Source organism: Acomys minous, assembly GCF_964271855.1.
Source record: "Acomys minous genome assembly, chromosome: 5".
Lineage (NCBI taxonomy): Eukaryota > Metazoa > Chordata > Mammalia > Rodentia > Muridae > Acomys > Acomys minous.
In genome coordinates, this window is record NC_140494.1 from 13929748 (window position 1) to 13943874 (window position 14127).

The 14127-nt window shown below is 44.7% G+C and overlaps 1 protein-coding gene across 5 annotated transcripts in view; it reads right to left on the reverse strand.

Moving 5' to 3' along the window:
- Positions 1–14127, reverse strand: part of BEND7 (BEN domain containing 7) — an 84107-nt gene that overhangs the window by 51956 nt on the left and 18024 nt on the right. For all 5 annotated transcript variants that reach the window (XR_014779263.1, XM_084781791.1, XM_084781790.1 and 2 more), the window contains 2 exons: positions 5750–6052; positions 1824–1946 (listed from right to left, as the gene is read on the reverse strand). Coding sequence is in view for 4 of the 5 variants with exons in the window: in XM_084781791.1 (XP_084637917.1) it covers positions 1824–1946; positions 5750–6052 (426 nt within the window). In the remaining variant the exon portion in view is untranslated. The remainder of the gene's footprint in view (positions 1–1823; positions 1947–5749; positions 6053–14127) is intronic.

Consider the following 14127-nt stretch of genomic DNA (forward strand, 5'->3'; position numbering starts at 1 on the left):
ACTAGAATGCTGGCTGTCAACAAGTGCATTTTCTGAGTGATGCTGTCGTGAACACTCCCATGATGAAATGTCAGAAGGCGCATCACCACAGGGCTGGCGGCTTTCCTGCTTTGCCACACTAATATCAACAAGTAGTTTCTGATGTCCAGAGGGATTTATTATTTTTTGCATATGTAACAAAATAAAAATTTCAGTTTTCTGTATCTGTTTCCATCTACTGCTGGATGAAGCCTCTCAGAAGGCAGTTATGCTAGGTTCCTGTCTGGAAGCACAGCAGAGTGTTATTATTAGTAATAGAGGTTAGCTGGGCACAGTGGCGCATGCCTGTAATCCCAGCCAGCCTGGTCTACAAAGTGAGTCCAGGATACCCAAAGCTACACAGAGAAACCCTGTCTTGAAAAATAAAGAAACAAAAAAAACGTGTCAGGAGTTGGCTCTCTCCCATGGGTGGGTCTCAGTTAGCTCAGTCATTGGTTTGCCGTTCCCTCAATCTCTGCTCCATCTTTATCCCTACACTTCTTGGAGGCAAGACAAATTTCAAGTTGAAGGTTTTATGGGTGTGTTGGTGTTCCCCTCCCTCCATTGGAAGTCCCACCCAGCTACAGGAAGTGGCCACTTCAGACTCCTTAACTCCTGCTGCTAGGAGTCTCAGCTACGGTCACCACCCCCTCCCCTTACAGGACAACACAAGAAGAACTACAGAGTCAACTAACCTGGGCCCATGGGGGCTCACGGAGACTGAACCACTAATCACGCACGGACTGGACCTAGGCCCCCGACACATATGTAGCAGATGTGCAGTGTGGTCAACATGTGGGTCCCCTAACAGTGGGAGCAGAGGCTGTCTCTGACTCTGTGGCCTGCCACTGGATCCCTTCCCCCTAGCTGGGTCCCAGTGGGAAAGTCGCATTTATTCCTGCTGCGACTTGAGGTAGCAGGGGTAGGCTGATACCCCTTGGGGGCCTCTCCTTCTCTGAGAAAAAGGACAGGGAGCAATGGGGAGAGGGGGCATGAGGGTGAGGCTGGGCGGAGAGGCTGGGATCAGGCCGTAAAGAGATTAAATAAATAATGGGGGTGGGGAAATGGGAAAAAATTTCCAGTTTTCTTACTAATTGTGAAGATTAGAAAATGAGCCACTAAATAAAGACTGTGACTTCCAACCTTGTGCTGAGGCGTGTGTACTCTGCCTTAGAAATCTCATTTACTGTTGCTATCACCTGAGAGTTAGATAGTAATCCTACATTCACAGTTGAGAACGGGAGGCCTAGAAGTCGTCCAGCTAGAGAGTGAGAAACTGGGAGTTCAAGCCCCAACTCTACGTGCCCTGATGGGTTGTTTACCTTATCCAATGACAAAAAAAACAGAAAGAGTCCAGTGAAGGATGCAGGCAGACAGGAGGTATGTCTGACCATCTACGTCCTAATGCAAGCAGAAAGTCACAAGCAGAGCCTGTGGCTCGCTGGATCTCATTTGCTCACGTCCTTGAGCATCTTCAACAGGGAAGCCTGCATTTCCTGAAGGGCTCTTTGACATAAGATATTCCAAAATTTAATTAACTAGCATTTGTGAAGTACCAGGAGGCCATGAGATGAGGGACACTGAGTTCACGTGCATAAGCCCAACAGCAGTATTAGGGGCAATAACAAAATTTGTTTGATTTGCCAAAAACCCAAAATAAGACAAAATCGAGGGTTGTTGAAGAAGCAGAGAAAATGAACACTTGAAAAGGCACAGCAAGACAGCAAGGGAGGGAGGGAAGGCCAGTGCATACAACTGAAGATGTCAGACAGACACACATTCACGAGCAAAGGCTGTGTTTGTACCTGCTTGAAATTGCATTAATTTCCTCATGGTCTTGAGTTCTTGGAGAATGGCCTGCAATGTTGACTGGCAGTTACAAGTACAGCAGTTGGGTCCGACTGATGAATTCACCCCTGGAAGTTCTCCTAAGCACGAGAGAAAAGAATGATATACTCCCAAAGCATGCCAAAAAAAAAAAAAAATAATAATTACAAAGAGAAGGAAAAAAATATATATCTTGACAGGATTTTGAAGTATGTACAATTGTCATCAAACTGTGCCAGAAGGAAAATGTACCCAGTAATTTTCACAACCTAAATTTGGGGGTCTGACTTTATCTAATTACCCTGGCTTCCGTTTTTTAGAGTGCATGCTGTGTCCCAGGGAGCAGGTCTGTGTGAACTCAGGCACACAATGCACTTCCCAGGCAGGCCTGTCCTCCCGGATGACAATACTCTGACAAGTCACTCTACTCTCTCACTCACGCTGCTACTCTCTCAGGCAGCAAAAGTAAAACTGAAAACGGTCCGGCTCTGCAGCGGCCTTACAGAGACACTGCCGGCGCGTACGCTATGGGAGTTCAAATTAAAACTTAAGTCAGCCTAACAAAAACTAGTTTCACAATGAGGAGCTGTGGAGATAGAAACTTCTAGAATATCTCCGGCTCGGGTGGGGAGAAGCAAGAAGTGGGAGAGGACAGCATTTTGCCTGATGGTTCAGAGGCATGTGTAGGTTGATTTTCTTGTTAAAGGGTCTTAAAGGATCTCTCTTCTCCACCTTGCTTCTTAGAATCCCCATTCCCAGTCTCCCGCTCACTGTTTAAATTTGATATATTTTCCTTAACAAAGCTATTCTCGTCTGTTTCCCCTACATATGAATAAGTATTTCCCCACTGCTCATGAACTAAAACATTTGGAATTAGAACCTTCCGAGAACAGCACCAGCGGCTGGACCTCTCTGGCCCCAGGTTAGCTGCCGTGAATGGGGCAGTCTAAGGGGTAGCTGTTTCTTAAGTTTCTGGCAGGCAGTGAGGTCAAGTAAAAGGTTTTGTTCCAATTTTATGTTCTATCATATGTTGTACACAATCCAACTCCTATATTACTCATTGTTTGTAGATACTGGAGTTTACCACAGCGAAACCACAAAAGAACTGAAGGCAACTTACGGAGCAGCGCAAGTATTAACACCCAAATGGATGCAAAGTGAGGTGACCCAACTGTAGAACTCCCAGCCATCTGAAAGAATCGCATGGCTGTGCAGTCACAGCTGGGACTCAAGGACCCAAGTGATCCTTGGGTGACTGTAGGAATGGGAAGGGGACAGTCCCAAGAGAAGCTGAGGATTCCACTCCACTTTTAACTTCCCACAGCGGTAACAGGAGGGCAGCTAGAAGATTTACATTTGTTTAAATTTATCTTAACTGCAAATGTCATGCGCAGTCTATAGCTGTGTGCCTAAGTTCTAATAAATTTTGATTTTTTGAAAAATAAGAAGTGTATGTATTTTGACAGTAAATGATAATGGTAAATAATAAATGATATTATGGACATATTTTATGCATTGATAAGTTATGCCATGCCTAACTTTCACATAACTTTTTTTCACTATTTTTAGGCTATGGGGCCCATCTAAGGGGTTTACACAAACTGTTCCAAATCTCTACAAACCAGCTCCTAACTTAGGCAGACGTGCATAACTCCTGCATATGTGTCTGTGCGTACATGGTGTATACATATGTTCACATAGGTGTACGCGCGCGCGCGTGTGTGTGTGTGTGTGTGTTTGTGGCGTGGGGGGATGTGCAGAGATTGATGTCAGGTGTCTTCTTTAAGGACAGGGTGTCTCAGGAAACCTGGAGCCCCCTCATATGGTTAGATTGATTGGCCAACCCGTTTGTTCTGACTTCACACTGCTGGTGTTGTGATTACAAAACCCGCACCTGGCTTTTCTGTGGGCTCTGCGGATTGAACTCAGGCCTCCACACTACATGAAGGACGCTTTAACTGCTGAACTCTCTCTTGAGCCACTTGCATAGTGTATTTTTACTGAAATGATGGAAGCAATAAACAAAGATCTATTCAGACACTGATTTGGAGGAAATTTTGTAACTTTTAATATTGGTAACAGTTTCTAAAGTAAAACCACCATCCTTGTACACCGGTGATTAGAATATGTTATCCCAAAACTACTGATGTAGGAGGATCACATTTACTATAATGCCAGATGCACCCCACCCTCTCTCTTAGTGGAGTAGCCCTAAGAGGGCCACAGAGCACCCCCAGGCACTAATCGGAGCGCTATCTTTATGGCTTTTTAGAGGACAAAACTAGTCCTTCTCAGCTCGTTATAAATCATTTTCCAATTTTAAAGAGAAGTGACTTTTATTTTTATGGAGGAGCCTTTAAAGAGCAGCCTCCCTCCAACCTGGAAGCCTGCCAACGTGTGGACTTGGCGCCTGCCTATGTGATACCGAGAGGAAGAATCTACACAGCTCTAGGGTCCCTAACTGTTTCCTCAGTGTCTCAGGGTGGCGTCTCAGTTCTCCAAACTGGTTACTGTGAATTGTGTTTAAGTAAAAAAAAAAAATCAGAAAGTTTTCTTTTTACCAAAGGACATCATCAAAATGAAAATGAAGGGAAGAAAACCCTCAACTTTCCAAGGACTCTGAAAAGCCTTATTTTTCCTTTGTTCTTTATGAAAACTATAGATTTGCACATCCATGCATAATTTATAAACCAAACAACATCCAGTGTCACTGGATAGAAAATTAATATTACCAAGAAAAGCATCAATTCCTTCCCTTAAGCTTTGAGAAAATTTGGCACCTCCTCCTCACTTAATAGTCAGGGATTTTAAAGAAATTTTACTTTAAAGAAGTAGTTCTATACCTGTAGTGCCCAACCCCTTAGGGGTTGACAGCTCCTTTCACAGGGGTCTCCTAAGAGCACTGTAAAACTCAGATATTTATATTATGTTTTTTGTTTTTGTTTTTTTTGGAGACAGGGTTTCTCTGTGTAGGCTTGGCTGTCCTGGACTCACTTTGTAGACCAGACTGGCCTTGAACTCACAGAGATCCGCCTGCCTCTGCCTCCCTGAGTGCTGGGTTTAAAGGCGTGTGCTACATTATGACTTATAGCAGTGGCAAAACTACAGTTATAAAGTATCAATGAAAATAATTTTGTGCTTGTGGGTCACTACAACACGAGGAGCCGTATTAAAGGTTCCAGCCTTGGGATGGGGCTAAAGGAAAGAACCGTACAAAAGGCAAAGCTGTGAGGACCCTCTCTCACCAGGGCTCTCCTGATGGGGAAGCGAAGTGAAGGGGTAAGCAGGACCACGCATGGGTGACACAACACACAACCAGGGAGCTGCACTCACGTCCAGTCTCTGGTGACAACATCACTTGTATACTGGTGGATAAGAATTCTGACTTCATTAAATCAGCACCAGGAACCTGCTTTTACTTAACACGGGGCCACTGACTTTGTTCACTCTCAGTTCTGGAGTTTTTGTTATTTTTGCTTTTTTTTTTTTGACACAGGGTTTCTCTTGTAGCCCTGGCTGTCCTGGACTTACTCTGTAGACCAGGCTGGCCTTGAACTCACAGCGATCCACCTGCCTCTGCCTCCCGGGTGCTGGGACTAAAGGCGTGTGCCACCACGCCCAGATCTCTGGAGTTTTTATACACTTAGCTTTCTTCTGTACGCCTTCCCCTTCTGCCTGTTTAAAACAACACAGCGAAGGAAGGAGCTGCAGATGAGTGATAGAGCACGGCCTAGCATGTGTGAGACCCTGCGCTCCACCCTCAGTACCACACAAAAAAATTAACTAGAGCGCAGTGATTCCAGGGAGGGAACTAAGAGAGAGGCAACCGATCTCAAAGGGCAAACTCAGCATTGGGAATGTACCTGCCCACACGGATATTCTGAATACTGTAGAGCAATCATACCATTGGAACTTGCAGAGGCTAGGGGCTGACTCTGGAAGGCTCTAGAACGTGTACCATACTGCCCTGAGAGCTGTCCACTTTGGGCTGGTAGCTCATTCCATGTCCCGCGTGAGGGAGGATGGAGGCCCTGTGGGGCCTCGGCAGAGGAGTTCAAACGCTGTGGCCAGACTAAATCCAAATCCTGGGGCTCTTCTTTTAATTTCTCTCCTTCTTTGCCAACACGTTGATATATCCTGCCAGTGCTGTCATTCAGTAATCTTCTCATCCCTGTGATTTGCTTTTTGATTTCCATGCTTTCGTCTCCTAATGGAAACAGGGTCAAAGTTAGCACTATAACTTAACAACAACAACAAAAACAACAAAACATGAATAGTCCACTACCATAACCCCCAATGCGAAGAGCCATCCTTTAGAAATGGGAAAGAAGAGTGATTCCATAGTCCGAAGTGATCCACAAAGCTTGACAGAAGGAAAACTGCCTATGGCCTAAAGGTCACAGTCCTGACACATCTTATTTAAATAATTTCCAAGATTTCATTGTTGTCGGATCAGAAACCACCTTTCAGTTTCCTCTTTGGAAGTATTTTATGAGTGAGGGCTCATAAGGGGGGGGGGGGAGGCTGTGACAGAAGAGCAAAGATAGGACCAGCAAGGTGGAGTCATCCGCTCAGCCACAGCCCTGTGTGTACCAGAAACAGAGTGCACATAGGTAACCAGTGACTACACTGCCCCCTTCACTGTCAGCCTCAGTGAGCAGATGCCAAGGCATAGGAGGCTGCAAGTGGAGCTCTTTAAAGCAGTTGTTTTCCAGGACAGCACACTGTAGGAGACAACGGAGGCAGGAGAACTGAGGGCCAGTGCAGCAAGGAGGGAGGGCTTCGTATTCTAGTGTCCTGATGAGGCTGTCCCACACATCCCTGCTCACTTGAGACACTGGCTGTATCACTACAGGAAGGGAAGTGCAGCCTCTCTGCTAGGAATCACAGCCACTATGTTGGACCCCTCCAACCCAAACCCATTGCCCACTCCCTACAGTGCTGACTCTGAACTTTGTGCAAAAGGTAACCACACAGGGAGTGGTGGTGCACGCCTTTAATCCCAGTGCTTGGGAGGCAGAGGCTGGCGGATCTCTGAGTTTGAGGCCAGCCTGGTCTACAAAGCAAGTCCAGGACAGCCAAGGCTACCCTGTCTCAAAAAACCAAAAACAAACAAACAAACAAACAAAAACCAAAAACAAAACAAAAACCTATCCAAACCAAAAAAAAAAAAAAAAAAAGCAATCACCGATCCCAAACTTCATGTCACTTACACAGACTTCTTTTGTGATGATGAAAAAAATGGGTGTGTTCTAAAATTCACCATCAGTAATATATTATTTACATTATTGTGCAGCCAGTCTTGAGATCTGTTTCTTGTTTTTAAAATTTCAACTTCTTTATTAAGATTCTTTTTCCTTCAGAGCATGTTTTAATTCTTTTTTTTATTTTTATTTTTATTTTTAACCAAGGCTCTTCAGCTGGATGTGGTGGCACGCATCTTTAATCCTTGCACTCAGGCAGATCTCTGAATCGGAGGCTAGCCTGATCTACACAGCCAGTTCCAGGCCAGCCAGCGTTACAGGAGACCTTGCCCCTCCCCCACCCCAATCCAACCCAACCCAAACACTAAGATATCTCTATACTATTTAATAAATACTAGTGACCATTACTCTAGAAGTGAACGACCACTAGAAGCTACTGCAAACACACTGGCTTCTCTTCCATCCTGATGCTGGACCGACGGGCTGGGGGTTAAGCCCAGGGCCTGCCTCATGCTGCATGTGTGTATGCCGCACCACCGTGCTACTTCTCACTCTGTGCTATCTTAAACTGTACTGTAACAAGCATCATCTTAGAGATACAGTGTGCTTTCCTTTAATCTAAGCATTGAAACTCTTAGTCCATAATATGTACACATAGTCATGTAGTCACCCAAAAAATGCCTAAAATTTAAAACGTGACAAGAAAAAGACAAAAGAGAATATAAGGAAATACGTAGCATTACAAATAAATAATAATTTTGTTTTAATGCACGTAGCATCATATAAGCCAGATTTTTCAGGCAGAACCTGGGAGTAGTATAAAAACCTATGTAATCTGTAGTATCCAGGTAGAGACTCAGTTTATTAATGCATTTTACTACCAATTATTGTGTAAGGAAATTTTATATGCTATTTTGAAATAAGTAATTTCAAAATTTGGGGGGGGGTGGAGTCAGGAGACCAACTCATGCTAGGCATATACTGAGCAATACCCTAGCCCCGTCAATGTTAAAAACAGCAATACACATATTATTCTGCCTTTCCTATAGAACAGGACACAGGGAAAAACCATATTGCTAAATTTATATTATTATATGTTTACACATGATTGAGAAGAGAAATATCTTAATTGGTAATATTTTTTTCTCTTTCAAACATCAGCAAAGTTATAATCCAGAAACAATAAGTCACATTCCATGTTTTATGAGAATGAATGACCAAGCATGATTTAAACAACACAGAGTCTACAAAATTTATACCATCCTCACTATGTCTATAGAGCAGGGTGTGTCTGGACGAGATCCCAGGGGAATTCTGGAAGCAGCCTCCTGGCAGATGTACTTTGAATCTCAGCGTCAGACACTGGTTTTCCCGGCCAATTAGCGGGAGGAGACATCTTTCTCGTTTCCACTCTTGACCCTTTTGCTGGACTGGTCATGGAGTAACCACGGTTGTGCACAGGCTGGTCTTCACTGGCACAGGCTAGTGCTACTGTTCCTCTTACTTGTGGCTCCTGGAAAGAGCTGCTCTCAGCCCCAGGCTAACAGGCTCTTGACCCAGTGCCAGGCCACCTATGTAATATAACAGGAACAGAGATACTTTTTGACCAAGGTTCACCAGTGCCTGGACGATAGGATTCTATGATAAAGTACTACCATTAGGGGGGGAAAAAAAAGAAAGAAAAAGGATAGAAAAGTAATGAGGATTCTGGAACATCCTAATGGCAAATAATAATAATAACAATGATGATGATGGTGAAAATAATAATAATAATAATAATAATAATAATAATAATAATAATAATAATAATAATGCTTTGTTGTGATTTAGTTTCACAGTTCTAGAACTTGTCCTGTGAGGATTAAGACCAAAAAAAAAATAACTGGAGTTTTTGTTGCTGCTGTTGTTTTGTTTGTTTGTTTTATTTCTGTATAACTTTGGTTGTGTTGATGCCCAGAATCCTAACTGGACTGGAGTAAAGAAAGAGGTGGCAAGCAGACAGGAGGAGGCTGGTAGGAAGCAGCCCCACAAAGGTCACAAAACATCTTCCGAAGGGAAGGGCAAAACTGAGCCGACTGAGAACCAGAGCTGGAAGGGGATGACGTGATGGGAGCTGGCTCCCGGTCTACGGATGGCAAGTTGGAAGGTTGGAAAAGGCCTGATTGAGGGAATTCTCTTCTAAGAAGCAGGTTGGGCTCCTCAGTGGGCCAGCATTCAGGAATGGATGCTGGGTACCCCTGTCTCTGGGTACCCCCGTCTCTGGGTACCCCTGTCTCTGGGAGAGAGAGGAGAAACTGAAGCTATTGCCACTGACAGTGCTCCCAGGGTGAAGGGAACCACGGGACTCTTGGACAGGCAGCAGACACAGGGAAAGGGCTTTGCTTTGCTGCATATTCAGGACAGATGGGGTAGAAAGTCAGAAATGAGACCCGACGACGGAAGTAGGCACCAGAAAAACGCTGAGTCAATCTACAGAAACTGGGGGCAGGCAGATGCGCCTTTGCGCCCAGACGGCAGGGATAGTTGGTGGAACAGGTAGGTTCGGATGGTTTTCCCGAGATCTGTACTCACTTCTCAACTGCACTGACTTGCCACTGACTATTAGACAGGTGATTTCTAGTTTCTTGAATTATAACCTAATGGGTATGCAGAAGCAGTCCAGAAAGTTTCCAAATGCCTTTCAAGGCGACATGTGTCGTCAGATAACGAGGTGTAATCGATCACAGTGGATTCCAAGCACTTTGATTCTTTTGATTGAGAGTAAGAACTGGCTGACTTCTCATGTTCCTGTGTCTAATGCATCAGAGTCTTTTCTGTGCATAGGTTTCTGGGAAACGAGATCTCAAGAATGAGGTACTTTTTGTAGAAACAAGATTCTATAGGGAAGCCTGTGAACTTCTGATGTCTTTCCAAGCCCACATATATCGTCACTTACACTCAGCTCCAAGAGACTAATCTACTGAGGAAAGACAAACACAAAGGAATCATGTTCTAGTTGAGCTATGCCATGCGGTTGTCTTATTGGTGAAACCACCATAATCCAATTCCCTTCAAAAGTCTAGTGACTGAAGCTCGGGGGATCCCTCAGTCAGAAAAGCACTCGCCATGCAAGCACAGGGACCTGAGTTCTGATCCCCAGTGCCCATGCAAAAGCTAAGCATGGCTGTGTGTACCTGTAACTCCAATGCTGCAGCTGGGAGGAGGGAGCCAGGTGGGACCCTCCAGCTTACTCATGAGCCAGTGTGGCTGAGTCAGTAGATTGCAGCTTCGGTAAGAGACTCTGAGCAAACTAAGGTGGGGAGCAACTGAGGGAGGCAAGGTCCAGAACACACTGCAAGCTGAACTCTACTCTTCACTCCATGACGATTCCTTCACTTCCCTTCACATAAAGAACTTAGGTGACACATGATAAGTAAGAGGGCAACACCCAGAATCTCTCTTAGTCTGGCCCCTGTTATACCTGACAGGGCATAATTATTCGGTCTTGGAGCTACAAGAAAAGATAATATGTCATCTCCATGTGCCTTACTCTACCATGAAGGCACCATGCGTTTCCACTACAGATCACCAAGTGCCAGTATATAGCAAGCACTCCCCTAGGCCTTTCTTAAGAAATTGAAGGAGCCGGGCGTGGTGGTACACGCCTTTAATCCCAGCACTTGGGGAGGCAGGCAGATTGCTCTGAGTTTGAGGCCAGCCTGGTCTACAAAGTGAGTCCAGGACAGCCAAGGCCACACAGACAAACCCTGTCTAAAAAAATAAACAAAAACAAAAACAAACAAACAAAAAAAGGAATAAAGAAATGGAAGGAACTGGCTTACAAAATAGAATGAGGCCAGCACAGAGGTAGTAAACAAGTAATATATTAATGGCACAGAGTGAGAAGGTTCTCGAATAAATTATTCAACAGACATTTATCAGGGTCTCAGATATACAAAGATCACCAGGTGTAAACTGAAAGACACTCCCCTCTAAATTTCTTAACATCTTTACCCAAATCCTTTTGTCTTGACTTGTTGTTCCGAAAAATGTTCCCAGCTCTCCCGGGCGCTATGACTCCTTCCGTGTCCTAGCCCTCTAGTTAGCACAGTGCCTGGCTAGGCAGAGACATTTGTTCCTTCCTCCCTGAAGCTGGAGCACAGTTCTCCCCTGAAGAGGCTGCTTTCTTCGCAGCCTCTGAATTAAAGCTGCTCAGCTGGCTCTCCGCTGGCTCCTGAGGCTGCCCTTTTCTAGCCTCAGAAAGACGCCTCTGGAGACAGACCGGCCACCCTTCACTCTTCAGAACAGCAGCTCTGTCCAGAGTTCCATAGTCCCAAAGACACCACACCAGGCTGAGGAAGAACTTTACTCTGGGGACAATCAGTTACTGCACTAGGTAACTTAAATTCACTATCTTTTTAAAGATAAGAGTTGATCGGGTAAGTCCCTTAGAAAAACGACTAGGGGAAATGTTGGAGAAACTAGTGTGTGGAGGAGGGAGGTCTGGGCGAGTGTTTGACACAGTGAGGACTGGGAAGAGGAAAGAAGACATTACAGAGGTTTAATCAAAGGGGCTTGGTGATTGACTCCTGAGAGGGATGTCAGAGAAAATTCAACGACACGTAACTTCCAGGTCTCTAGCTCATATCCCTGAAAGGACAGTAACCGCAGCCAGAGGGTGACAAACAGAAGGATACAAGGGTGTGAGAATACACCGAGCCTTGCTTGCTCATTTGCAGTACCAGTGACTGAAGGTCCAGCCTTAGTGTCTGCTGTCGCTGAGCTGTGCTATAACCCCAAGAACCCTGTTTCCATAAAGTCAGATAAAAAGTAGGCACTTGGAAATGTAACCGTGTACAGTTGACCAAGGAGGCCAAACTTCAGTACTAGCTCCTCGGCTGGCTGTCCTCTCTGGACAGAGGACTTCTGAGGCCCACTAACAATTCCGAAGATTGCTGGACGCCTTACAGGGATACAGAAGAGCTCTCAATGTACGACAGCACGGGGACAGCTCAAAACACGCAGTTAAACATTAATGGAGGAATGACTACATTTGTTCCTAAGCTAGAAGGCGAGCGAAACCTATTCCTTCTGAATTCCCAGACCCTGAGGCAGTTAACAGTTCCACTGTCTGTCCCTGTCCCAGTGTGAAAGCTACCACCTACTTGCCTTAGCAAGGACCGCATCACAGGAAGCTAGCTTCAGTCCTCCTATGCTCACTGTTCATTAGGTTTTATTACACTACTATGTCCAGTTTTGTTTTAAAGAGGCTGTGGAAAAATGAGATAATGGAAAAAAACCCAACAAGAATGATTAAAAGAAGCCAAGAAAAGGCTAAAGGGGTTGGGTTGTTTCACTTAAGAAATAGTTACTGAGTGATTTAGTTATCTTCAACTATACTATGGGTGTTGTGAGTAGGACACTAGCCTTTATCAACAGGGCAAAAAGCAGATTGAAAAAAATAGCTTCCACTCGGGAGGGTAGGCAACAGATGGTCTTAAAGCGCTGGCTTTTCCAGTTCATAAATGCTAGCGTCGGGGCACAGAAGCCTCTGCACAAGAGGTAACAATGAGAGTACTTTTCTCTTGGGGATGAGGAAAATGTTCTGGAACCAGATAGCGGGTGAGGGTTGCACAACACTGGGAGAGTACTTTTAAAAAGCATGCTTAAAACTCCTTGCATTTTTCAGGTAATGGCTTGCTAAAGTAAATACAAAAAAAAAAAAGTTGCGGTTATCCGTGGGAAGGAGTGTGCTGACCAGGATTACACTAACCGTCTAAACTACTTCCTCTCAGACACCTGCAGAGGCTGGTGTTGGAGCCATGTCTTAGGGAAGAACTAGCTAGGAGCTGTCAAATGCTAGCCACGAGCAAAGGAGGAAGGGAGACAGGTTCTTCATGCCTACGGTGCAGTTCTCCTCACCACACATCTCGGCCGCTGAACTGGAAGAAAAGGAATCTGAAGTAGGCTGTCTATGAGAGACCTGAGATTAGGACCTCATTCCAGGCTCATAATAGCATGCAAGTACTGTAAAGGTTCCCAACAGGCATACCTTGGTGGGGGTGGGGGTGGGGTTGACGGTGGGATGTGCTTATAGGAGCACACAAGACTGGGGTTCCAACTCAACAGAACATAGTCTGAGAAGCAAGGTAGGAGAGAGCATTGGTTTTCTCTGTGATGAACCCCCCCTTTAAATTGCAATCTTCAATGAAGCCCCAGTAAATAAAATCAGCAAGCTCCACTGAAGAGGCTGTGCCAGGTCCCAGCTTCCTGTAAGGCCTTTGGAGGACGTTCAAGAACTCCAAGGGCTCCACACAGCATAGTCTGAATGCCGCTGAAGAGGAAGAGGCGAAGAAGCGGCCACAGATTACTGAATCAGTGAGGCAGATGCTCCGATAAGGCCATTAGACTCCGAATACGCAGGCACATGTTTGAGGACTCAGCTAAACTGAAAACTAGACAAAGTGACACAAAAATAATTCACAAGAGGAACAAATGATTTGGTAAACAAGAGGAACAAATGATTTGATAAATATTCTCCATTCCTTGTGTACCTGATGATTGATGTAATGAAAATTACTGTGAATGTCATTATCCTTTATTTGGCAAATAGCAGGGACTCATAAAGCCCATTGCTGACTAGGGGTACACTCACTGTTGTATGTCCCTGGTACCTATATAATTTGGTAAAACAAAGCAAAATACCTTTTTGAAGTGAAATTTGGCAAGCTGCTTTGTAGGAATTAATTCTATAGAAACACTTCGACAATCACCTATGGCATAGCACAAGGACAGTCTCTGTAGAATCATTTCCTTAAGGAAATGCTGAGATTGAAACAATGCAAATGCTACTGGTGGAACGTTTATGAAAAAGTGAAAGCGACCATTGCATAAGAATTTGAAAGTACATATAAACCCCATGAAGGCTATGATCATGATGACCACGCTCACTGCCGGGTAACCTGGACCTATGACTGCCTGGCTGGCTCAAGGTAGGTAATAATTATGAGTGAAATAAATGCAGATTGAGTTAAATAAAAAAACCTGCAACGCGTGATATGATGTAATTCCATTTTGTCTCCTGGCAATGCACACACAT